The 27969-nt window shown below is 30.5% G+C and overlaps 2 protein-coding genes across 2 annotated transcripts; both read left to right on the top strand.

The window, feature by feature from the left end:
- The first annotated feature begins 386 nt into the window (after positions 1–386).
- Positions 387–2222, top strand: LOC112701652 (probable leucine-rich repeat receptor-like serine/threonine-protein kinase At3g14840). The gene is made up of 4 exons (XM_025752388.1): positions 387–621; positions 729–933; positions 1320–1470; positions 1854–2222. Exons 1-4 carry the CDS (start codon positions 387–389, stop codon positions 2220–2222), a joined length of 960 nt encoding a protein of 319 aa, XP_025608173.1.
- An 8326-nt stretch (positions 2223–10548) lies between these two features.
- LOC112703561 (probable LRR receptor-like serine/threonine-protein kinase At1g29720) lies at positions 10549–24788 on the top strand. Its single transcript, XM_025755060.3, has 24 exons — positions 10549–10901; positions 11541–11733; positions 12485–12556; positions 12703–12774; positions 13108–13179; positions 13395–13466; positions 13575–13646; positions 14013–14084; positions 14184–14255; positions 14364–14435; positions 15206–15277; positions 15362–15439; positions 18340–18414; positions 18570–18638; positions 18911–18946; positions 19048–19088; positions 19996–20381; positions 21256–21451; positions 21541–21666; positions 22720–22838; positions 23127–23337; positions 23428–23665; positions 23869–24019; positions 24188–24788. The coding sequence occupies exons 1-24, from the start codon at positions 10790–10792 to the stop codon at positions 24551–24553; spliced, it is 3045 nt and encodes a 1014-aa protein (XP_025610845.1). The 5' UTR covers positions 10549–10789; the 3' UTR covers positions 24554–24788.
- The last annotated feature ends 3181 nt before the right edge of the window (positions 24789–27969 follow it).

Below are 27969 nucleotides of genomic sequence, written 5' to 3'. Positions count from 1 at the left end.
GGATCCTCGTCCGGTCTGAAATCATCAAGAGATGGAAAAGCCTGAAGAGTAAGAGGCTGTAGAGGTTAACTCAAGATAGAATCTGTAGAATCATCAGTAGGAAAAAGATCAACATTGCGGTTAGTGAAAAAGGGTGACTAAGTAGGAGGAGTAAACTCAAATGAGGAGAACCGAGAAAACATGTGATGCTCCCAAAATACAACATGACGAGATATATGAATATGTCTAGAGAGAGGATCCCAACAATGATAACTCTTGTGTTTAGTTTCATAACCAAGGAAACAACACATGTGAACCCGAGGTTCAAGTTTACTATGTTCATGAGACTGAAGAAGAACAAAACAGACACAACCAAAAACTCGAAGAGAATTATAATCTGGAGAGGTATGATAAAGACACTCAAAGGGAGTGTTACCAAGAACAGAAGAAGGAAGTCTATTGATAACATGAATAGCAGTAAGAACAGTTTCACCCCGAGTATGCTCAGGACACGAAGAAGAAAGAAGCATTGCACGAACAGAGTCAGGAATAATGTGACAGTGTTTGCGTTCAGCTCATCCATTTTGTTGAGATGTACCAGGACAAGAAAACTTAGACAAAGTACCCTGTTCTACAAGAAAGGTTAAAAGTTTGTACACGGTATTCCATAGTATTATCGCATCAAAAAACCTTAATGACCTTGGAAAACTGAGTTTTAATCATAGTGGCAAAGTTAATATAAATCTGAGGTAGCAACCAGAACATTTGTATTGGTATTGCTAGAGGCTTAGCATACCTCCATGAAGAATCAAGATTGAAGATAGTTCATAGAGACATTAAAGCCACAAATGTCTTGCTTGATAGAGATCTTAATCCGAAGATATCTGATTTTGGTTTGGCCAAACTTGATGAAGAGGACAATACCCACATTAGCACCCGAATAGCAGGAACATAGTGAGTTAAATTCATATATTTAAAATATTTTTCCTTGCAAAATTTATCTAATAAATATAACTTGCTCAATTAGCTTGTATAATGATGATATATATAAAAGACATTCAGTTTAACCAACTTGTCAATTGTCAATTTTGTCATCATGGATAAAACGTTTAGTGATTAAAACATGAATTGAATTTTATTCTAAATACAAGGTTTTAGGCTTTTAGTACAAGAGCTTTTGTATTTGGAATAGATAGAGTAACATATCACAAAGCAATATAATTTTTAGGTTTGGTTATTTCTGTTGTTGTTTAATATACAGAACAAAAAATAGAATTAGATGCAGCAGGTATCAAAATTCAATGTATTAATCCATAAATTTTTTCATATTTATTATGTAGTGGATATATGGCTCCAGAATATACAATGCATGGTTATTTAACTGACAAAGCAGATGTCTATAGTTTTGGAATTGTTGCTTTGGAAATCATTACGAGAAAGACTAATACTATTCTGCGGCAGAAAGAAGAAGTAATTTATTTGCTTGATCTGGTAAGTATTTTCTTCAAGAGTTTGTATAGAATTAATCTGATTGCATTTTGTTCTGGAGAGAAATATAAAACATTTTGAGATTATAACTTGTTATTTGAAATATATATAACAAATTGTTGTTCTATAATTAGCTTTCTATAATTAATTGCTAAACCAATGTTGTGTTTTTAACGTCTAACAAACTTTTTTTTAGAGGTTCTATAAGGACAAATGTGACATGCATATTGCCATAAAAATATTTAGAGGTTTAAATTCTTCGAAAATTTCTCAACTTGTTTTATATATACACAACTATAATTGCTTCTATATCACTCAATTTGATAAAATCGAATTGGTTACAGACTTTGAAGTTAGTTACCTTCTTTTATGATTATTTATACCAGGCACGTTTGTTGAAAGAGAAAGGCAATCTAATGGAGCTAGTTGATAGAAGATTGGGCTCAAATTTTGATAAAGAGGAAGCCATGATAATGATTAAGGTGGCTCTATTATGCATTAATGTGTTTGCAACACTTAGACCAAACATGTCTTCAGTAGTAAGTATGTTAGAAGGCAAAATTATAGTTCAAGAACCAGTTTTTGATAAGCCAAGTGAGGCATTGGATGAAAAGAAATTGGAGGCAATGAGATTGTATTGTTTTGAAGATCAAAGTATCTCAACGGAGGATCCATGGACTACTTCGTCTACTTCTGCAAGAGATTTTTATCCATTAAATTTGGACTCTTCTTACTTAGAAAAGAGAGAATATTAAATTTATTAAATCTGTTGCATATCAAATAGCGGATATGAATCGTTCAAGCGTTGCGTGTGACTCGTAAGTAGTTGAATAATTTTGTATTAGTGTAATGTCTAAAATTAGAAGTTGTTCAATCTATTTGAACAATAATAAAATAATAAAAAAATATTGTATTTAAGATTTATATTAATTATTATGCATGTTTGTCCATAAGTTGGTATCTTAGGCCTTATTATTAGTAAACAATTCAACTAGATATTCTTTAAAAATTGTACAATATTTAGCCTTTTATTATAATAATTTAAAAAAATAAAACAAACACATCTAAAAATTATGAATAAATTTAGTATTTTTTAAAATTTAATACACATTTAAAATACAAAATAAATAAAACTAAAATTTAAAATTTAAAATTTAAATTTAAAATTTCTTTTCAGATTTAATATATTTAATTATTAATATATTACAATTTTTTTTGGTGACTTAATATATTACAATTTAAATACACATCCAAAAATCAAACTAACTAAAATTCAAAATTTCAATTTTAAAATTCTAAAATAAACCTTAAACCATCTAATTATTAACTAATACCATACAATGTGGGATAAAATATTTTATTAATCTAGATCATCCATATTGAATCACTAAAAATATATCACAATGTAAAAGTATTCTTTTACTCATAAAAATCAAAAATTGATGGAAGAATTTTCTCAATCTTGTGGTTCTTTCGATATTCCTCAACCAAAACTTTCTGTATCTCTAATGGGGCTGAGTGGTGACTCTTCTGATGGGGAAAGAGCTACAAATACGACTTTGATATATTGGGAATTGAAACTCTGAAGACACTGTTTATATTTGAGCATGACACCCATTAAACCCTAAAACCCAAATAAAATAGTATCTAAAGTAAAAAAAATATATCTAAAATCCAAAAGATAATTATTTAAGGAACAAAAGATAATATATGGTTTTATTCTCATTTAATTCCAAATCAAAAGTAATTATGATTTATTCAATTTAACATTTATAACAATAAATGAGATTACCATTATATAAGTCATTTAATTTGAAATAGCATAATTTGTGATTATAATTAATATATGTATTGCCCACAAACAAATTTGAAAATTAAAATAATTTTCTAACAATCTCCCACTTGGGCTATACATATATTCTTTTTTGATATAATCACATCTTATAAACTTTATGCGCGCATCTGAATGCTATTTGCCTTATTACTTTAACAATCTAGTATGTCTCATACATTAGATATGGAATTACTGCAACTTTTATCACATTAATATCGTGACTGAACTACGGCACCATCTTAATATACTTAACGACATATATCAAATTTGGATGAGTAATATGAAAATTACATGCCAAGTAATCTCATGCATGTCTATTTCCAGCTGGTCCAACTTTAAAACTTTATTGAGATCAAATATAAAATAAATATTACAAAATAAACATTTCACACAATATAAAATAAACCATCAACTTAATTCTGCAGAATATAGTTCAATATCTGTCATAGGACATATAGCATAAAATAAACTCCCATTAAATCAAGGCATCACAAATATTGACACACATCTGAGCAGTGTGCTCATGAAAGACTTTAGGGATCAATCCCTTGGTAATAGGTCTGCTAGCATATACTCTGTTCCTATATGTCCTATAAAAATCTATTTTTCTTAAACTTTCTCCTTGACAACTAAGAACTTGATGTTTGTATGCTTCGATTTTGTCAAGATCTTATTGTTGTTGGAGTATGGTATTGCTGACTTATTGTCACGAAATATCTTTAATGGCTTTTCAATGTCTATATGGCCTTTCAATGTCTATATGCTAACTCTATTTAAAAAATGTTTTTTTGGAACAAATGACAGAAAATAAAACAATCGAGAATTATATTTACACAAATACAACAATCTAAAATTAGTTACATCTGTGTCCTAATTTTAATATATATAAACTGCTATTGTGTAAAACGTTTTAGCATTTGAGTATAAACCGCAACACCCCTATAACAATTTATGAAGAAAAAATCATTTAAGCATAAACCGTGACACCTTGTAGCAGTATTTGAAGAACTCCAAATTAGCATAAACCGTGATACAATTGTAGCGGTTTATGCAGGAAAAGAAATGGTCATAAATTGCAGTATCCCTGTAGTGATTTAGGAGGGAGAAGAACTCTGCATAATCTGCGAAACCCCTAGTGCGATTTATGTGTAGTGGCATTATAAAAACGCGATAGCCAGTGACAGATTGCATTCATTTAATGTTTGAGTTTAGTTTGGTGTTGAGAGGATTTGGGAGAGAATCTTGAGAGGATTTGCGAAAGAATCACGCGACAGTGATACTCTGGCGAGATGGGGTCATAGAAGAACAGAATCGTTTGTATCGATTGAACGACGTTGATCAAATGGCTGGAAACAATAATGAAGAGGTTAGTTGTTTATATGTTGTTCTCTCTGTATATCAGTTGTTTTTATATTGTTCTATTCATATCTTTTGTCACTCTGATGTGTGATTAGAGTATTTTTATAAATAATTTGAAGATATTAGTCATTTATATGTTAAAATTTGATTCGTACCAATTTAATTTTTTTGGTAATTTATGTGTTAGTCTTTTATGTGTGAATTATTTAATTTATAGATAATTTAGGTGTTAGTCTCTTTTCTATTAAAATTTTTTAGTACTAATTTAACTCTTTTTTTTTGTTAATTTATGTGTTAGTCTTTTATCTATGAATTTTTTCTATTAAAATTTGGTTAATACTAATTTAAATTTTTTTTGTTAATTTATGTGTTAGTATTTTATCCGTGAATTATTTAATTCACAAATAATTTAGGTGTTAGTCTATTTTCTGTTAAAATTTAATTATTATCAATTTTTTTGTTAATTTATATGTTAGTCTTTTATCTGTGAAAGATCTAATTTATAAATAATTTAGGTGTTAGTCTTTTTTCTCTGTTAACAAAATTTGATTAGTACTAATTTAATTTTTTTGTATGATGCAGCTGACTAGGTATATATAGTGTTATGAGGCAATAGAATATGCCTCTACATGACCGGCTCATACAATATTTGAAAAACCGCTAGTTTGTATCACCTGGCTAGACTGAATAGTCATTGGTTTTGGGTGAATGAGCCTCTGGTGAGCACATTCATTGAGAGGTAACGTCTTGAGATGCACACTTTCTACATGTTGTTCGGAAAGTGCACTATCACGCTGGTGCGGAATTTATAACCCACAAACTAATCGGCAAGTGCACCGGGTCGTACCAAGTAGTACCTCAAGTGAATGAGGGTCGATCCCACGAGAATTGATGGATCAAGCAACAATGATTGAGTGACTGTCTTAGTCAGACAAACAAAAAATGGTATTTTGAGAGTTCAAAAGCATAAACTGTAATTTCAGAATATCAGAAAGCAAACAGTAAACGAGTTGTGAAATATATGGAGAAAACAGTTAAGGTTTTAGAGATATTTATTTTTCGGATTAACTTTTCTTACCAACTACTTTAATCATGCAAGATTCAATTCATGGCAAACTATACGTGACTAAACCCTAATTCCTTAGACTTTTTTAGTCTCCTCTAACCTTCATCAACCGCCAATTCCTTGGTCACTTGATTCCAATTAGAGGGTTAAGTTCAATTCTAGTCTATGTGCCACAGAAATCCTAATTACCCAAATATAAGAGGATTATATGTCATGTATCCCGTTAAGTCCAGATAATTAGAAATTTAGGAGAAATTATTTTTAAGCTGTTGTTCAAGCAAAGAGTTTTTTCAAGTTTTACAAGAACTTAATTAGAACAAGGGTCATACTTTCGCTCCACCCAGATTCATAAGATAAAGAACGAAAATAATTCTTGAAATTGAAATCAATACATGAATTAAAATAGAACAGTAATAGTATTAATCTATAGAATAAACAGAGCTCCTAACCTTAACAGTAGAGGTTTAGTTGCTCATGGTTCATAGAGAAAACTAAGGTTCTGAAAAACTGTAAAGTGCGGAATGAAGTAAGAGAAAGAGAAGAACCTGAAGGGCTGATTCTTTTTCCTTTTATATCTAATCCTCATTAATGTAAATTATATTTCCTTAAACTAAATAATATATTTTTCTATTTTAAAATAAAATAAAATTTAATCAAGTTTAATGTGACTCTGTGTGCAGCCTTGTCTTGGATGAATGAGGACCACTATTGTTGCTATGTGTGGCGCCAAACTTGAGTAGCCTCAAGTTTGGCTTGAAACAAACCGAAAGCTTCCCTTTGGAACGTCCTTGCTGGAGCCAAACTTGAGTAAACTCAAGTTTGGCTTGAAGTTGTACGTGAAGCATTCCTGGGAAATTCTATGCTGGCGCCAAACTTGAGCATCTTCAAGTTTGGCGTGAATGAGCCATGTGCAACCTTCACTCCTCCTTGCTTGGCACCAAACTTGAGGTTTCTCAAGTTTGGCTTCAAGCAACCAGTATGCAATTTCTCCATTCTTCATCCTTGGCGCCAAACTTGAGATTTCTCAAGTTTGGCTTCAAGTCCTTATGCTGCTGTGGCTTTGTTTCTTCACACCAACTCTGTAAAATTCATCCAAAACGCTACCTGAAATAAATAGAATTGCACACAACTCAAAGTAGCATTCATAGTGGCTAAAATATATTAAATATTGATTAAACTTAGCAATTCAAATGCAAATTTACTAGGAAAAGATAGGAAAGATGCTCACGCATCACACGCTGCAGGACGTGACATATCGGTTGGAGTTGCCCATTGATAGAGGCTGTTAGTGAGTGCCTCACTGACTTTGAACAGTTCATGGAGGATGAGAGACCAGTGTGGGAGTGGTTTTAGGAGTTATTCAGTGAGTTTTCGCCACCGAATAAGATCAAGCAAATGATGATCCACTTTATATGGTTCCATGAGAGGTTCAGGGTGCTCCCAGCGGATGCTAATGAGGCTTGCAATTTCAAAGTGAGTACCATACAAGTGAGTACCATGGATGCTCACTAGTGGCTTGCAATGTCGAAAGGCTTCAATGCAAGGAGGAAATGTCGAAAAAAGAGAATGAAAGTACACTGTAAATTCATCAACCTGATCCCCCAACTCTAACTGGAGAAGTCTTCAACATAGCAATTGTACCGACCATGGTGGACTGGACTCCAAGCATCCAACGTGACAACTCGCCGTAGTACTCTTTCCAATTTCCATAGATCTGTGCTATTGCCTTCTGTTTTCCCAGCCAAATCTTCGTATAAATATGCCTGAATCCATAATTTGCTTTTGTTGCTTCTTGCAACACCTTTATCATAACCACAGCATCCGCTCTAACCTACAAAAAGATCCTCGCACAAATGACGTGGTAATCAAGTTGTTGGTGATCACTTGAAATTAATGTAGCAAGGCAAGTGTGCGGTCTATTATACCTTCTAACCTCCCAGATACCCTTTTATGCACAAAGTGATATGCGAATCAACTAAGTGCAACCTTTGTCGAATTCCTTGCATTTTCCATGGTACTTAAGATGATTTGTCTCTAACAACCTATACTCAACTCTACAATGGATGTTTTAATCCTTCACACTCAACACAACTTCTTCTTCACTTTGGAATGATTGACCAATCTGAACTTCTGTAGGAGTGGTTCCATGATGCAATCACGTCCAATTGTTGCCCCATAGTCTCCAAGTTTAGGGTTGAAAATGCAAAGGATATTGTTGTGTGCCAGAACTTGATGGATCCTGCTGTATACCTGGATTGCTTTTTGTATCCTCATTACTACTGTCCCCAACTATATCGACAGGTTCTTCATTCAAATCATCCTCTCGCATTGCATTCTCAACTTGATCAGGTTTACCGTCACCTACACAATCAAGAGTCATGACAGGAGAACTAGCCATCTCAACTGCTAGCTATCGGAATGAACAGTTCTCCAATGCTCCAGAACCATATTCATCCGTACGGTTCAAATCAACCGCAAAGGATAGAGATGCAACAAACAGACAAGCCGGTGCAACTATACATATCAAACTAGAAGCACCCCCAAGGCAGTCGACTGGGAATTTGGAGTTGATGCCCCATAATTGTCGACACCATCTTCCAACTTTGCATACAACTTGTGTGTTTTGACCTCCGAAAAACTTCTCTGACGATAAAACAAAACCTGGAGATCTTTATCAACCCTATCACAAGCATATCATACTTCACACCAGTTGATACAATTGCAATAGGGATCTTATAAAATAACTTCTTCACCCACTTAGTCTCAAATACTCCAAACTTCTGTAATATACTGATTTTTAGATCTGACAAGATATTCGATGAATGGATAAATACACTCGAGAGTTCTTTGTCAGTGAACTTCACACCCTCTCTTTTGCTTTTATGAAATTTTTCAAAGTAATGCACTAGCAATATGAAACTATTCTCCACACTGGACATTGTGAAAATGACACTCTTCTTAACAATTGGCTTCAATTAGTATGTATAGAGCTTACCGCCTTCGAAAACTACAGTAAAAGTGCCACAGTTTATGTACAAATGCTCCTCTTCATAAATTATGGTAGGAGTCTCGCGGTTTATGCCCAAATGCTGCTCTTTATAAACCACAGTAAGAGTCTCGCAGTTTATGCCCAAATACTAAACCGTGATTAGCAGTCGCGGTTTATATGAAGATAAAATATGACACTGATGTAATTAGATTGAGATTATTATATTTGCATAAATATAAACTCCAATCGTTTTATTTAAGTAGATTGTCCTTTTTTTAGAATATATATTTATTAGACTTCAATTAACATACACAGTTATTTATTTAGATTTTCAAACAATATTCACACGTATATAAAATAAATAATTTGTAATTCCATAAAAATAATAATATGGTGATGTTGATAAATAATTATAAAAAAGTTTGTAAATTAATTAATAATTAATTAAAAAAGTTTGTAAAAGAAGTTTATGTTAATTTGTAGAGCATACAAGTAAATTAGTATTAAGAATGTTCCAAAAGTAGTAAAACGAATTTTGTTATGTTAATTGAAGAAATAGTTTGTAAAATGATATCAGAATTTCTATGATTTAACAATTTTTTATTTTTGTTGCCTCAAAAATTTTTTTATAAAATTAATAAAAAAAAACTTATACAAAAAATTCACGCCAAAGTGAAAATCACTTGGATCCTTTTAGAGAAAGTAATGCAATATATAACCTTCTAGCCTAATAAACCTTCATCCATTCATCATTCATAAGCAAATCATTCTATTCAACAAGTACATAATTTTTACTCTCACTCTGTTCTGTTTCTTTCTTTGCAACATTTGTTTTTGCATATTATTGCTGTCACTAAGTTGACAAAATTGATTGTTGATTTTGTTCTTCTATATTATATTAATCCAATATAATAATAGTCAATTTTTGTTTTTCCTTTCATATACTCCTCTTCACACATTTTCGTGTTTATGACCCTACTGAAAACAGGTGCTATAAATGCTTTTTGGAAAGTCATCGATGATTGATCCACATTTCACATTTAAGTATTATATATATATATGATACATTGCATGCATCTGCATGTGCCGGGTCTACTACAAATTTCTACTTTGACAGAACACTTTAAGTTAGAGAACTGTGGGTTAGAAGAAAAGTATGTATATGATAAATGATATACTCGTCATAATAAAATCTTTTTTTAATCTATATTTACTGAACATTCAAATATTAATGTAGATTTTTTTCCCGTTCATTATGAAACAACTTCTTGCTAATCCCTAACCGATTCAGTTTATGTATTCAGATACATAAAATCGCCTTTAATAGTTATTAAAGGACAAATTCATGGATTTCACATCGTCAAAAAATCATCTACACTAGAAGTTTAAACAGTTAAATAAAAATATTCAAATAATGAATTTTATGTTTTTATTTAATTATAAAAATTTTAATAACATATTATATAAAATTATTTATTCTAAAATTTTATTCTGTTAAATAAAAGTATAAGAATGATTTTAGAGTTTAATTTTAATGCATTAACAGTATAAAACATTTTAAACAATGGTATAATTGCATCTGTTTTTTTAGATGACCGTCAAACAACAATATAAAAATTAATTATTTTTATTGATATAATATTACATAATTAGATGCATTGATTTTATATATAGATAATTTTTTTCAAGAATAAATACGTAATTTTCAACCAAAAAAAATTCTATCTGTATAAGCTATGACTAGTCATAATTAGACTTAGACGAATAAGAATAAGTGAATAACCATTGAATTGAGTCATAAAACATCTTTAAATAAATAAAAGGGAAAAAAAAACACCAATTGTAAAGTAAAAGACAAAATTTGGTCCTTGGAATATATTTATATTTTATATATACATTCTCTTCTTTAATTTTCCTCCATCATTTTCTCACCGACGCTACTAAATATCTTTCTCTGCTCTCCTACATATATATGAACATCATAATATTAGTTTAATTTCTTTAAATTCAATCATCTCTGGAGCTTAATTAGTTTATTTGGTCATCGATCAAACTAAATCAGCAAGTAGCAAGCATGAAGAAAACTTCACCATACATTTCCTTCTTCCTATTACTCTTCTTTGTCTTCTCTGCCTTTTGCTTTTCCTCTTTGGCTTTTGGACAGGCCACTTTGCCCCAAGATGAAGGTAATTTTCTCACAATATAATGCTTTTTGTATATCCATCTCTCTATCATGATGCTTTTTAATATATTTTATGTAGAGAACTTGATTTAAATGTGATAATAAAATTTTATATGATTGAATTCTACAAGAGACACGCCGAATAGCGGCGGTTTATTAAGGAATTGCAGCGATTTAAAACCGTCGCGAAACAAAATTTCAGTGGTTCTACAAGCGTCGTCTAAAAGGGAGTGGAGATTTGATTTTGCAGCGGTTCCAACGAATATACTGATATACATGAATGATAAACAATTGTATATATTAATGTTAAACTATATTCCATGTTAATGATACAAAACTTATATTGATCTTAATATAATTATGTTGAAATTTATTTTTTTTAGATTAACAAAAATCGAACTCTAAACTTTTAAGTAATAGAAATTGACATTATATTATGAAATTATTTTTTAAAAAGATTTAAATGAAAAAAATATATTAATAATTATATCTTTAATATTTTGAGAGCGTGATAGCTAATTAGAAATTAACTGTAGTATTACTTTAAAAGTGTAGTTAAATTTATATATTACACTTCTTTTTGCCATTTGATGATATTTTTTAATTTGATGGTACTTTATATCGTATGAATGTATATATATAGTGGAAGCTCTGAACGACATAGCTAAGACGCTTGGAAAGGAGGATTTGTTTTCTGAAGAAAAAGATGTATGCATCAGTAGTAGTGAAGAAGAACAAAGTGGGAGCTCGTGCATGTTGTTGAAGGGTAATCAAACTACTGTTGTCATCTGCAACTGCTCCTATGCCGATTCCACTCTCTGCCATGTCACTAGCTTGTAGGACTTCTCTATATCTCTCTCACTCCATCCTTCTTATCCCTGATAATTAAAGCTAGAGTGTCTCATTATCAGAATTTATTGTTATGGGTCAGTAGTTAATTAATTATTAATATTTAAAAATATGAGTTAACGTTAAAATATATTATTAGATTATCAAACTAAAGTAATTAGGTTATGGCTAAAAGTAATGGCAAAAAAATAATAAATTTTTATATTTTTTTAGAATTTCTCATAATTAATAAATATTTTTGAAAAAAATAATATTACATACAAAAAAAATAACAAAATATCATCAAATTATTTATTTTAAAATATTTAAATAATTAAATAAAAATATATAAATAATTATGTATCTGACAAAATATAAATAAATTTGTTTAAAAAAATTTGGCTATTTTTTTTGTTTAGATAAAAAAATAGAGACAATTAAGATAAAATAGAAAAAATATATATTAACTTTGTCATGATATTATTTTTTTAAATAAGTTTAAGTTGATATATAAGAAGAGATATATAAATATAATTTATTCTAAATATGTTTTTTATACAAAATTGTTTTTGGGTATATTTGAAATTAGGAGGAATTAAAGAGAAAGAAAGCCAAATTATTATGAATGGTTAATATTTTCAACAAACTTCACATGCCGAATAATTAATAAAAAGATTAAAAATTACTATGGTATAAAATGGAAATAATTAACTAAATTTATGAAATATTATTTTAAAACCATTTTGAACCAATAAACAGATGTGTGAAACGAGAAAGTCTCCCAGGTCAACTCCCAGCGGAACTTGTGAGGTTGCCTTACCTTCAACAAATGTATGTGTCTCTTTTAACTTTACAAAATTCAATACCCAATCATTTCTGGATTTTTTTTTCTCATATCTTAAAACTTTAATATATATATATATATATATATGTTGCGTGCATGCATGACAAACACTTTTCCTCTGTTTTCGTTACAGCGATCTTACATACAACCTCCTGAATGGAACTATTCCCAAAGAATGGGGCCGAATGACCAATCTTACCTTCATGTATATTATTTTATTTTATTAATTATTTCTCTTTTATTAACTATATATTTTGAATCATTATTCTGTATAATATACGAAGAGAAACTTTAGAGCAATGATTGAAGGTGAAAACTCAGGTAGAGTCAACTTCACGTAAAGTTAATAGTTGAGAGTCGTTAGATGATTTAACTGATTTGACTAAATTTTCATTTAACGGTTCTTAGATATCAACTTCATATGAAGTCGACTTTACTTAAATTTTTACCATGATTGAATTATCTCTTTAAAACATCAAAATCACAGGTTTAAGCAACAAGAAACTAATGTCAACATTAATAATCTTTGTTATGACAGATCCTTAGGGGGAAATCGAATAACGGGTTCAATTCCAAAAGAGATAGCAAACATTTCCACACTTCAAGTTTTGTGAGTTACTCCTCTTTCACAACTTAGTTACCCAAAAATATTATTTTTTACTATTTTTTTTAAATTTAGTTTAAAATTAAATGTATGTGGATAAATGTGTTACTTTGATCAAATAAATAGTCATTTAAAAATTAAACAATACAACAACATAGTTGCATTCAAAGGGTTTTAATTATTTGTTGAACTTAACTATGAATAACTTGAAATGGATATAGTGTTGTTGAGTTCAATCAAATGTCTGGAGAGCTTCCTCTTGAGCTTGGGAATCTCTCACAACTTCAAAGACTGTAAGACCTTTTATTATTAATTACTTACCTTTATCTTATATTATATTATATTTCACATGCATAATCTTATCAAACATTTCTTGGATTTTATAATCACTAAATATACAGGCAAATTAACTCAAACAATTTTACCGGAGAGCTTCCTGCAACACTTGCCAAGCTCACATCATTGCAGATTGTGTAAGCTTCATATATAGTTTTATCAAAATCATGAAAAAAAAAAAGAAAAGTATAGGTACCAATATACTATCTGTCAACTTATTGTCAATAATAATTAATTATTATATTTTAAACACATGTATAAGGAGATATATCCAGAAAATACATATATAAAGACACTTCTATTAAACACAGCCGTAAAAAAGATATTTTTATTAGACACATCCATAAAGACACTTCTATTAAACACAGTCATAAACAAGAATTGGCAGAAATTGACAGAAATACTATTGGTAATATAGCAGAATTGAAAAAAAAATGTAACTAAAGAACATTTAATTTTATGTTTTTCTTTGTTTCATGTGTCCTTATCCTATATGCATGCAGTCAACTTGCCGACAATCAATTTTCGGGGAAGATACCTGATTTTATTCAAAGTTGGACAAATCTTCAGCAACTGTGTGAACTCTATATTTTACTTTATTTTTTTATTTTTCTGTTAATCAATTAAAACTTTTCTTATCTGAATTCGCCTCTGCTTGTTATTTATTTTGTTAGAGTAATTCAAGGGAGTGGGCTTAGTGGGCCAATTCCTTCCGGGATTTCAGTTTTGGAACACTTAAACGACTTGTAAGTATCATATTTAATTTTTTATATTGTTGAATTGTTTTCAAAAGTTAGTTTATATAGTATGATTCTGTTTATTAATTTAGGTATGATTCTGATGATTTTATGCAGGAGAATAAGTGATCTGAATGGAGATGAAAACTCATCTTTTCCTCAACTTAAAAATATGTCAATGAAAAATCTGTGAGTTTATTGTTTTAATTTTATTCCCTTATAAATAATTTGAAGTTGAAAGTAAACAAAATTAGTTTCCAAGATAACAGAGAAAACAGAAAACAAAATACATTTGTTAGAAACTAAAAGAAGATTATGAAAAAGGATATTTGTATTTAGTATGTGAATCTATTATGTATCCTATGATAAAAGTATTACTATTTATAGGTGTCAAAGAAATAAAAAGCAAAATGCGAAAATAATTGTCTAAATTAAATTCAAATGTAAATTGTATTCTAACAATATTCAAATATAAATTATAATTTAACTAATATTCAAATTTTATTCCAATAACATTATTTTCAATTTGAAATAATAAAATCGATGAATATACATTTATTTTATAAAATAATAAAAAAAGAAAAAAGAAAAAATATTAAATGAAATCTTTTTTCATCGTTGAGTATATTTTAATTTGATAAGTAATTTTCTTTGGTAAAAAGATCTCAATAATATTAGGAGGCTAAAATATTTTGTGATTTGTAATTATTGGTCAGTTATTATTAATACTTTTAATAGTGTAAGATTATATTTAACAGTGTGAAATTATATATTTTTTATAGTTAAATGCTAGCTAAATTTTAATAAAAATGCTGAATCCTAAAACTTTTTTAAAAACTTTATTCCGTGTATCGCGCCAATTTAAAATACTAGTTAAAATTTGAGAGAAAAAGAAAGGTAGAGTGCAACATGGAAGAAATGTTATTTATTGATTGGTGTTGTCTCTTTTGTTTTTGCAGGATTTTGAGGAGTTGCAATATCAATGGAACACTACCTACATATCTTGGGAACATGACAAGTTTACAAACCTTGTAATTGCATACTTTTAACATATTTTTCTTATAATATATTTAGCTAATGTAATTTTTTTTCCTAATTTTCTAAATTTTTTTCAGAGACCTCAGCTTCAACAAATTAACTGGACCAATTCCATCTCAATATAAGAACCTTATCACCCGATTAGTGGCATACATGTAACTTATTTATCATACTTTTCTACTAGTCTTTTATTCGGTGTTTATAACTGAACTAATTTTACATATTATGAGAGTCTAATAGTGTTTATTTTGAAGTATTAAGAGTATTATATTTAGTAGATAAAAATTAAAACTAAACTTTTAATCTTATTGAGAAATAAAATTTTAATTTTTTTAATACTTTTAAAAAATAAGAATACATAAAATTAAAAATTTTAAAGACGCAAGCTGAAACTTTAATAACATTTATTTTTAAAAATATTTCCTAATCTTTTAAATTCCAAATCTATCCCTTTAACTAAAATAGAAGACAAAACAAAACTGAACAGGACAGTAACAGTTTGTCGATAAGCTCTCATTCTCTGGCGTGAACACATCGGCAGAGTAGCTCGGCAAGAGTGAAGGTCGTAGAACAGCAACAGAGAAGCTTCCCTCGCAACCTCAACTCCTCATCCTCTCTCTCTTTTTCCTATATCTTTGAACCCAGTGGTGGCAGTGGTGACATTTTCCGGCGTTGCACCTTTCTCGATCTTTCTCCTTCGTTCTTCGTTGGCAATGTCAGATTGTCATTGTCGTTCTCCCTTCTTTTTCTCTGATTGTTCTCTGGTTCTCCCACTTCCTATTAGGGATAGATGTCAACGGGACAGAGCGGGGATGGGAGATGCCTCCCTACTCCCTATTTCCGTCCCCTAATTTGTTCTCTGTCTCCATCTCCGTTTTTTGTCATGGAAAAATATTGCTCTCCATCCCCATTCTCCTCTATAATGGTTCTCTGACTAATTATTAATTTTCATAGGAATAGAGGTGAAAATATCCATCCTATGCAAAAACAGAAAGATTTTATACAAAAAGTCTAAACGACAAGATAGTGACTTCTTTCAAAATGACGGAGTGGGAGACGCCACGGCGAGCCAAAGCACAGACAATGGACGAGGTGGGGGACGTGGCAGCAGAGAGGAGAATGGACACGGCGACAGAATTGTGGAAAGGAATGTCACAAATATAGAGAACAACGTCGTGAGGGTGATGGAATGGTGAGGGATGACAATGCGGTGAGACGGGAAAGTGACGAAGGGGGTGGCTGCAGAAAGGTTGGATGGAGTATGGACGATGCTAGGGATCTAGGAATTGAAGAAGGGTTATGCGAGTAAGGATTAGGAGTTTGGCTCTCTCTCTCTCTCTCTCTCTCTCTCTCTCTCTCTCTCTCTCTCTCTCTCTCTCTCTCTCTCTCTCTCTCTCTCTCTCTCTCTCTCTCTCTCTCTCTCTCTCTCTCTCTCTCTCTCTCTCTCTCTCTCTCTCTCTCTCTCTCTCTCTCTCTCTCTCTCTCTTGTATATATATAACATGTGAAATAATTAAAAAACATATACGAATCTCCACTTGGGTCCCGCGCTTGCCTTAGGAGATTTTTGTCCCCATCTTTGTAAAAAAAATTTCTCACAGTCGAATCTCCATTTGAAACAATTTTCGTAGAGATCTTGCGTCTTGAGAAATTTTGCCATCCTTATTCCTTGTGATTTCTCCTCTCCAACAAAAATTATGGTGCGGTTGATAAGGAGCCTGGCCATTTAGGTCACAACTACTTCCAATACCAACATACCCTTGTTTCTATGATGCAAGATTTGAAGACCCCAACCTCACTTCCTCCATTCTTGTTTCCTCTACAAAAAGCACTTGAGGAAAACAGACACATCTTCACAAACATGTTAGAATCAAGTTTCAAGAATTCAAGATCCCTTGATCCAATGGTTTTTTGTTATTTTAGATTTATATTTTAGATAATTGAAATCTGATTTTGAAATTTGATGGCTGGGGACTTGAAGAAAAAATTTGAGGAAGAAAAAAAAAAGAGAAAGGAAAAAAAAGAAATATTTAAGTAATTTTGTTTGTTCTAATTTCTGTATTTATATTAAATCAAATAGATATTGAGACACAACTCAATCTTATGCATAATTTAATTTATACACTTTACACCAAATACAATAGAGGAAGTATAGGGAGCTAATGGAGTATCTGTATAATGTGTACAATGGGGGTTTAGGGATGTTCGATTCAGTAGGATATTAGATGTTTATTATTTCTGGTACTCGGATGGTGTATTGTGTTTGAGAAATTAGTAGTATTTTACCTTGGATGTTCATTTTTTAACTCATATTGGATTAAATAAATAGCCAATTATATATATTATACAAATACTCTATTAACTCCCTAGTAGGATTTCAATACAATATAGTAATTTAATTTAGTCTTTATCTATCAGTCTTTATCTCTATTTTAAACGTAGTCTATCTGCTGACTTTATAAAGTATTGCTTGGGAGTTGGAATAAAAAAAATTATTTGGGTAATGAAATAAAAAAATATTAATTTTAAAAATTAAAATTACTGAATTGTGTGTTCCTTTAAAAATAAGGACAATCAAGACAAATATTATAACGTCTTTATATTTTCATAAAATATGTTAAATGTGTTCTAAGCATACAAATATCTTTCATCAAAACTATCAAAAATATAATTATTCATGTATCTCTTTTTATCAGTTTAAATTTTAAAAAAAATAATTTAATAATATAATATGAAAATTTATATGACTTAAAATTTAAAATTTGATCATTAATGACTCTAAAAAAAATTTCAGCATAAAATAAATTTTGTGTATTTTAGACTATTATTATCCATATTTAAAATCATATAACACATAAATTTGAGTACAAATCTCAACAGCATCTTTTGTAGTCACTAATTAATCATATACTCAATAATCAATAATAATTTTCACTAATATTCATTCACATATATAGAACTCTCTTTAGTTCTCTAAATTCTGTGTCACTTCAAGATCATTCTTCTATTCTAATAGCTTACAAAGTTACAATGATTTTCTCCCGATCCCAAATGCAGGTATTTAACTGGAAACTTCCTCACGGGAGATGTAAGTGAGGCATGGATAGATAAAGCTAATAGGAAGCACTACTTGTAAGTTCTCTTTCGTAAGCTAATTATATAATTAGTCAAAAAGAATAATAATTAGCTCTTTGTTATTATCTTTAATTTATGTTAATCAATATTCGTATGTATCTTCCTTATTCCCAAATTATAATATTTTGAAACAAATTCTACAACTTGTTTAGAGACCTTTCGTACAATAACTTCAGCATTAGTGGGAGCCAAGATAATCAAGGATGTCAAGATGAAAATACGTAAGAGCGCAGTCATTGCATTATTTCTGTCATTATTTTACGTGTAGATTAAAATTTAACTATTACCATTATTATTATCTATTTATTTTTTCTTTCATTTTGTAAAGTTAGTATATTAAAAAATTTGATGTCATTTAATTTTTTTAAATAATACTTGTTTGAAATCAACTAAAATTTTAATTGACACGTATTTAAAATTATATAGTACTTTTGATAGCAAATTTATGAATATATATGTGTAAGCATATATTAACCTTCTTTTATATGTCTAGGAACTTATTTGCCAGCTCTTTGACACGAAATGACACGTAAGTTTGGTATTCTGTATGATATATATAGATCTTATACTGTTTATTGTGATATGAGGCTATTATGTTAAATTACTTTGTCAATTCCATCATTTTCGCAGCGGAAAGGTTTCATGTTTGGAAAGCAGTGTGTGTTCTAAAAGTAAGTTCTTTTTGGTGAACTTCCTAGAGATGTATATTTTGGGGTCTCATCACTATTATTATGTGGCCATTGTTAAATAACTACTCTTTCATATATATATATATATATATATATATATATATATATATATATATATATATATATAGAATGTTAGGAGCCATTATAATTTATTATTTTTGGCAAAAAAAACAATAAATTTTGATGGCTCTCTAATATTTCTCTCTCTATATATACAACAGTGGAAACTCATGTGCAGTCGACTTCACATGAAGTTGATACTTCAGAGCCGTTAGATAATTTGATTAATTTGACTAAATTTTCATCTAACGGCTCTCAGATATTAACTTCACATAAAGTCGATTTCACATTTCACCTGAGTTTTAGATCAATTGGTCAGTGCCTCAAAGGAGGCGGACTACCAAATGACAAAGGTTGCTGATCCGTTGAGCGGCAATTTGAAATCGCCACAAAATCAAGAAAAACCGCCACTAATAAAAACTAACTGTATCGAATTCTAATCAACATCCCAAATTTTGAAAATCAATCGTAACTTATTTTAATACGATTTATGTTATTTGCGCTACTTTTTTGGTGTAGTTTTATACATATTCCATTTTCATATATAAAAGTGATGAATGTAATGAAGAGAATAAAAAGCAATAAATGTGCCCTCTTTTATAACAAAAAATATGGTATATACTTTAAAGCGTATCAAAAGGTAGGACAAATATTTCTCTCTTAAAATTTAGTATTGTTTATTGAGGAAAATTTCTTTAGAATATCGTCCATACCCAGACTTAACATCTTATAATCTATGACATTTGTAATAGGTGTAACACCTTATGTTAGATAGAATTCGAAAGTTATATCCACATGGGTCTAAGATATCTACTTGTTGTGGTGGCAGCCTCATACTCTTTTCGTATAAATTGTGGTGGAGAAAAGGTAACAATAAATGGAAAGACATATGATGATGACACAGATGAAGGAGGAGCAGCAAAGTTCTATGACAATGAAAATACATATTGGGCATTCAGTAGTACCGGTAACTACTTAGAAAGTAAAACTCCAAACTATATTCCATCTATTGATTCTAGTATGCTCTCTTTAAACAATAACAATGATGCTGAGCTCTACACCAATGCACGTGCATCTCCTGTTTCTTTGACTTACTATGGATTTTGCCTTGGAAATGGAAACTATATTGTGGATCTGCATTTTGCTGAGATTGTGTTTACTCATGATCAAACATATAAGAGCCTTGGAAGACGTATATTTGACATCTACATTCAGGTAATTATGTTTTGGATATTTTCTTCAAGTTCAAAATGTATTACGTAAGAAGTTCATAAATAATTTTTATATTTAATAGGATAATTTAAATGATCTCTATTTTTATTATACCTGAAATTTTTACCTATGCAAATCGTATAATAAAATAGTCGTACAAGATTAAAAATATATCACTTAACTTATATATATTTATCAGCAATTAGATATTTGACGTCTTATATTTTATTGTTAAAAAATTTTAAGAATACTTTTAACAATTGTGAATAAAAAAATGGTCACAAAATTCCCATAATGCTATGCAAGTAAAAATTTGTCGCAAAAATTAGTTTTTTTTTTTCAGTAAAGGTTACCATACACAAATTTTAATAAATAGTAATGCTTTTTTGTGAAAATTTTTTGTAACTGCCATAAATTCCATTAAAGATCTAGGATTTAGGATCTAAACTATGGTTATTGCGGCAAAAGATAACATATGCTGCCAAATTCACTTTATTTTGCGACAGCTTTTTATCAACCATTGCTAAATGATAATGTAGCAGCAGTTTATATGACATAAGTCTAAACCTAATAAAAAATGCTACTAACAGTCATGATCCTTATAATGCTAACAACTGAACACACTCATTACTGAAAGTAAATATTTCTTGCATGCACTGATGCACATTGGAAAGTTTAATTGTATTTTGTAACAAAAATTCTAAATGACGAAATTGTCCCATGCAAAAATTATCGATGAATAAGTTTTGAGTCGAATTTATTTCGAAAACTAGCGATTTAGTTGTAATAATAATAATAATAATAATAATAATAATAATAATAATAATAATAATAATAATAATAATGTGAAATTGAGGTTGAAATTGAAGTGTTATAGGGAAACCTAGTGCGAAAGGACTTCAACATTGCAGAGGAAGCAGGAGGCATAGGTAAAAATGTTATAAAATCGTTCAATGCAAGTGTGATTAATGGTACCTTAGAGATTCGTCTTTACTGGGCTGGCAAAGGAACAACTGCTATCCCACAAAAATCAATTTATGGTCCTCTTATATCAGCCATATCTGTCTATCGTGGTACGTTTTTAGTTCTTTTTTGAATTAGAAGCAATATAATACAACTTTTCATTATTCTTTTTCAAACAATTTAATTTATGCTTCCTCAGATCATAGAAGTGGAATATCAACAGCTGCTGTGGTTGGAATTGTTGTTGCCGTGGCAATTATTATCATCTTGTTGATATTTGGCATGCTTTGGTGGAAAGGCTGTTTGGGAAAGAGAAATTCAAAAGGTAACTATTAGAAAGGGAAATAATTATTTAGTCTGTTCATAAATAATTTTTAAATTCTTAAATTCTTTTTTCGCAAAATAAAAATTGTCTATTTTAGAATTTTTGGTAACATTATTTTTTTTAAGTTATACACGTATATTAAATAATATAATTAAAATAAATAAAAGAGTTGATTTTAGTAAAATAATGAGAAATAAAAGAGTTGAAAATATCTTTTTTATGATTGTGTCTAATGAAAGTGTCTTTGTGGATGTATCTCCTAGACATGTCTGTTTATATGTATCTTCTAGTGAAAGTGTCTTTGATATTAATTATTGTTGATAATAAGTTAGTAGATAATATATTGGTACTTTATAGTTTTCCAAACAATCTTGTTATACGTAACCAATAAGGATTCTACCAATTTCTGTCCATTCTTGCTTATAGCTTAATTTAATGGAAGTGTCTTTGTAGATGTGTCTAATGAAAATATCTTTTTGAATAAATTACCATTTGTATCCATTAAAGATACAAACATTGGCAAATGTATCCATATAAGAATAAAATGACAATTGTACCCACGGAAGATAGCTTTTGTGTGCCAAGAATACCCTAACGGACCACTTGTGTAACCAACGTCTGGGTACTTTTGGCACACAAAGGTCATCTTCCATGGTTATAATTATTGTTTTATTCTTACATGGGTACATTTGTCAGCATCTGTATCTTTTATGGGTACAAATGGTAATTTATTCTATCTTTTTTATGGTTGTGTCTAATAAAAGTGTCTTTGTGAATGTATCTCCTAGATATGTCTCTTTATACATGTGTCTTCTAGTGAATGTGTCTTTGATATTAATTATTGTTGGCAATAAGTTGGCAGATAGTATATTAGTACCTCATACTTTTTGTAACGAAAAATAGTTAAGGATAAAATTTATAAAACATCATATAATTTGTTATCACTTAAAAAAGTAGTTAAGAGTATAATAATTACGATTATTATCTTGAGTCACACACTAACATTTTCAACAATTAGCAACGATTTAATATTTGTTATGCTTCAATTATCAGAACTAAACGGTATAAAGTTGGAAACTGGTATGTTTTCTATACGACAAATCAAAATGGCAACAAATAACTTTGATATCATCAACAAGATTGGAGAAGGAGGATTTGGTCCCGTGTATAAGGTATTTTATCATATATAGAGATATAAAAACATATATATTTTCTATTTGTATTTTTACATTATTATATCGTATTTGAGAATAATAATCATTTAGCAACTATGGTAAAATCGCAGTTGTCTTCATCTGAAGTTTTGATAATTAAAAATTGTTAGATAATAATTTAATTAAATATATCAGATCATCTAATAATTTTTTTAAGAATCAACTCCATATGAAAACTACTGTCTGTGAATCTCTACCTTATTATATTCCAAGAACTATATGGCATTGTATTCTTCAAAAATGCAGGGAAAGTTATCTAATGGTACAATAGTCGCAGTCAAGCAACTTTCTTCAAAATCAAAGCAAGGGAATCGTGAATTCTTAAACGAAATAGGCATGATTTCTGCTTTACAACATCCTTGTCTCGTTAAACTCTATGGATGTTGTGTCGAGGGAGATCAATTATTTTTGATATATGAATACATGCAAAACAATAGTCTTGCTCGTGCTTTATTCGGTAATCTCTTTATTTAAAGTATTCTTACTTATGTAAATGATTAAATATAGTATACGGTATCATTTAATATAATTTAATGATTTTCAAAAGGCCGTGAAGAACACCAAATAAAGTTGGATTGGCAAACAAGACATAAGATTTGTGTTGGTATTGCTCGAGGATTAGCATACCTCCATGAAGAGTCAAGAGTGAAGGTGGTTCATAGGGATATCAAAGCGACTAATATCTTGCTCGATGAATATCTCAATCCTAAAATATCTGATTTTGGTTTGGCTAAACTTGACGAAGAAGACAACACCCATATCAGCACTCGAATTGCTGGAACATAGTAAGATTCTATATTTTTTTTCTATGCAAAGTTTGATTAATAAATTATTTTTCTTGTTGGTTGAAATAAGAAAAAGTATACATTACTGTATCTTCAACTATTTAACCCTTTTTTTTTATGAAAATTGAAATGTACCATACATATTTATTTGTCAATTTATAAAGTTGATACATTTGATCGTTTGTTTTTAATTTATTATACAGTGGATATATGGCTCCAGAATATGCTATGCATGGTCAATTAACCGATAAAGCAGATGTATATAGTTTTGGAATTGTTGCCTTAGAAATTGTAAGTGGAAGAAATAATACAACCAATCAACATAATGAAGGGGCATTTGTTTTACTTGATTGGGTAAGTATTCTATCAATCAACATAATTAATAGATGTTGTCAATATTTTAATAGATTAAAATTTTCAAATATTATTTCTCTATTCTTGCTTACTTATTAGTTTGGAAAACCCTTGTTCCAATAACTTTAACTTATTAATTAGAAATAAATTTATCACTTTCTGTATTAGGCACGTTTGCTGAGAGAGAAAGGTGATATAATGGAAATAGTTGATAGAAGATTATTGGATTCAAACTTGAAGAAAGAGGAGGTGATGGTGATGATCAATGTTGCTTTCTTATGCACTAATGTGTCTCCAACACTTAGGCCTACTATGTCTTCAGTAGTAAGCATGCTAGAAGGCAAAACCGTTGTTCCAAAATTAGCTTCAGAGTCATTGGATGAGAAGAAATTAGAAGCATTGCAAATGTATTATCATCAAGATCACCAAAGTACCTCAACAATGGAGGTGCCATTGACTACTTCATCTACTTCTACAGCACAAGATTTATATTCGATTCACCTAGACTCTTCTTATTTTGAGAGTAGAAATTAGAAGAATAGAAGTTACATAAATTATATATACATCTATTCCAAAATCCTAATTGATTGATGATTACTTTTTCCAATTGTAATTTGTAAATTGCTACATAAAAAGCTATTAGTTTCAAACTGAAAGTAGTAATTGAAGTACTGAAACTTCTATTAAGCTAAGGATACTTTTAGTGTATGTAATAATTGATTGTGATGGTAAATTAAAAATTTAATACTAAAACAAAATTAATGAACAATTATGCGTGTAATTTTTACACATATATCAACTAGAATATTATTGAACTATAATTGTTTGATATACATACCTTATCCATTTTGAATTTTAAATATAGTACTATTTCATTCATACTCCTTTAGATATATTTATATGTATAGACTTATTTTCAGGTACATGTGATACTACTCATGCTTACTTATATGTACAATTTACCCATGCATATCCAACACTATTTATTAACTACATTTATGAAAATTCATTTGTGTTATCATTTTATACTATTTTTCGTATATGCATGAATCTTGTTAATGCTTTTCTTATATATGATTGACGATTTGTTGTGTACAACAGTGAATGGAACAAAATAGCAGAACTAAAGTATAAGGGTGAGAAAAAATATGAAATTGAATATTATATTTATCTTTAAACAATAATGAGAATATATAATATTACGATTAAGTGAAAAAATTACAAAACTTCATATACAAAAAAATATTATAATACTCTTTTAATATATGCGTAATAATTGCATTCATACAAATAAAACTACATTAAGAGAGACCGAATTTTTTTCTCTCTAATTAGACTCATCGCCCGCACTTACTAATTGTCTTCCTTGCAATACTAATTGCTTACACATAATAGATTAGGCCACATGCCAAAACGTGATTTACAAGTTCTTACTATCTCTTATGTCACAACGTCGACATCTTTTTGTGATTTGTAAACGCAATTGTTGTCTCCATATCTTGGACCATAACTAGAAAATTGCTTAATACAGACAAATTTAGTCTTTATTATAAACGAATTTTTGGTTACTGACAAAATTACCGAGGGATTTTGTCCCTCTGTAAAAGTCTCATCGAAAATTATTTACCGACGAATTTTTACCAGTTATCGACAGATTTTCCCTTGGTAAATTCTCCCCTCCATTTCTTTGAAACGTCGAAATTTTTGACGGATTTTCCGTCAGTAATTAGAGACAGGTTTTTCGACAGATTTTCCATCAGTAATTAGAGACAGATTTTTTGACGAATTTTCCATCGGTAATAAGAGAGAGATTTTCTGTCGGAAATTAGAGACAGACTTTCCGACGGATTTTCTATCGGTAATTAGAGACAGATTTTTTGACGGATTTTCCGTCAGTAATTAAAGACAGATTTTCGACAGAAAAATTAGAGACAGATTTTCGGATAGATTTTTCGTCGGTAATTGAAAACATATTTCCAACAAATTTTCCGTCTATAATTGAAATCTTGAAAAATCATCCCAAACTCTGTATACAGACAGAAAATCCATCTGTAAATCCTTCAGTAAGGTAAAATAGAATTTTTTTAAATTTTTCCATTGAAAAATAAACTTGTTTCACATAAAATAAATATAAATTATTCAAACTTGTTTTCATAGAAAATAAATATGGTACATTTATAACTTGTTTTCATTAGCACAAGTTAATTGTTCTACACTCCACACTCCACAAACTGAAACCCAAAACGTGTATTTAAGTATTAACATAGAAATTATATTGTGAGCATTGGTTTAGAAAGTAGCTTCTCTTGAATAGTCCCTTAACTATGTTACCACGTACAAAGTTGAAGTATCCAAAATCTTCCTTTCTTCTCATTTCCTGCACAAATATCATTATCATCAAAGCATTAGTTTAGAAAGCAAAACCGATAGAAAGAAAGTTTAGAAAGCAATACCTTAGGTGGATTATGATCTTAGTTCATGTGAAGTGCTTTCCTTCTGCAGCTTCTTTTTCTACTCATCATGATTAGTTCTCCAAGTGTTGGCACCTTCCTCATCATCATCTCACTGCCATTAGTACACTCCATCATCAACATCTTCTTCTGCCTTTGCTTCTGCTGGTTGAGTCAAAAATAGAAAGTTCTCATCCCTTTCAAGAAAGCCTGATTTTGGTTTCAACTTCAGGTTCAACTCTTTGTCTTGTGTAACTCTCTGTATCTGAGCAAGTTGCCCACAATGTGGTTTCAACTTCAGGTTCAACCAATAACTTTTCCTCCATTGATTCATCAATGTCAAACCTAAATGTTTCAAGCTCCATGCCAGTAATAGATTCACTACTCTCATCATTGGGAACAATGTTATCTAGTGAAGAAGAATAAAGTGAGAAATTAGGTAGTGGTGTTCCAGGTTTTTCTTCCTAAAGGCTAATCGGATGATTAGCCGCCCTTTCCCGCCTCCACGGAGCCTCGGCCCAGAAAGCTATGCCTTTCTTCAAACTCATGAAAAAAGGGTATAAGTTTTAAATGGTAACTTGAGTGCGAAGAAGCCTTCCAACACTTTAAAAAAGTATTAGCAGAATCCCCCCATACTCTCCAAACCCAGAACTGCGGAAACGCTTTACCTCTACTTATCCATAACAGAGGAAGTACTAGCCGCGGTGCTCGTTCGAGAAGAGGAGCAAAAAATACAAAGTTCCATATACTTCATAAGTAAGGTATTCCAGAGTGCGGAAACACGCTACTCCTGACTCAAAAGGCTCGCCTTGGCAATACTGACGAAATCCCGATGCCTCCGGCAATACTTCCAAGCCCATTCCATTGCGGTCCAAATGAACTAGGCGATTAGGCAAGTGCTGCAAAAATCGGACGTCGCAAGGTGGATGCTCGCATAGTTCGTTGAATTATCACAATACCAAATCAGATTCGAGGCTAGGAACACTATTGAAGCTCAGGCCATGGAAGACTTCATAGTCAAAATGACCCCAGGAAATGAACCCTTGGAGACTTGGAAACTCCATTTTTACGGCTCGTCAAACACTAACTCAAGGGAGCAGGAATAATACTGGAAAACGAGAATCGAATCGCCATCGAACAATTCATTCGATACAAGTTCCCAATCTCTAACAACCAAGCCGAATACGAAGCCCTTATAGCCAGATTGATGTTAGGAAGAGAAGTCGCTGCAAAAGTGTTAGATGTTTGCAGTGACTCCCAGGTAGTCAGCTCTCAAATTAATGGAGGCTACCATACATAGGATCCTTTGCTACAGCAATACCTGGCCAAGGTGAAATAACTAGTGGCCGAGTTTGACAGAGAAACTGTCCAACACATTCCCAGGGAAAGGAATGCGATGGCCGACCCACTCTCGAAACTGGCAAGTACCAAACCTGTTCTGGGAAACTGATCACCGGTCCACGAGATTATCAAGACACCGTTCGTCTTAGTCACAACCTC

This window comes from Arachis hypogaea, chromosome 7 (genome assembly GCF_003086295.3).
Source record: "Arachis hypogaea cultivar Tifrunner chromosome 7, arahy.Tifrunner.gnm2.J5K5, whole genome shotgun sequence".
Lineage (NCBI taxonomy): Eukaryota > Viridiplantae > Streptophyta > Magnoliopsida > Fabales > Fabaceae > Arachis > Arachis hypogaea.
The sequence above is the reverse complement of the archived record's forward strand: the minus strand, read 5'-3'. Positions and strand labels throughout refer to the sequence as shown.

What these genes read in the sequence shown, in the direction of transcription:
- LOC112701652 (XM_025752388.1), top strand. Translation starts at nt 387, where the DNA reads ATGATAAAGACACTCAAAGGGAGTGTTACCAAGAACAGAAGAAGGAAG. An exon ending in TACCCTGTTCTACAAGAAAG is followed by an intron (nt 622 to 728) that starts GTTAAAAGTTTG and finishes TATAAATCTGAG; the next exon opens with GTAGCAACCAGAACATTTGT. An exon ending in TAATTTATTTGCTTGATCTG is followed by an intron (nt 1,471 to 1,853) that starts GTAAGTATTTTC and finishes TATTTATACCAG; the next exon opens with GCACGTTTGTTGAAAGAGAA.
- LOC112703561 (XM_025755060.3), top strand. Translation starts at nt 10,790, where the DNA reads ATGAAGAAAACTTCACCATACATTTCCTTCTTCCTATTACTCTTCTTT. An exon ending in TTGCCTTACCTTCAACAAAT is followed by an intron (nt 12,557 to 12,702) that starts GTATGTGTCTCT and finishes TTTTCGTTACAG; the next exon opens with CGATCTTACATACAACCTCC. An exon ending in TTGGAACACTTAAACGACTT is followed by an intron (nt 14,256 to 14,363) that starts GTAAGTATCATA and finishes GATTTTATGCAG; the next exon opens with GAGAATAAGTGATCTGAATG.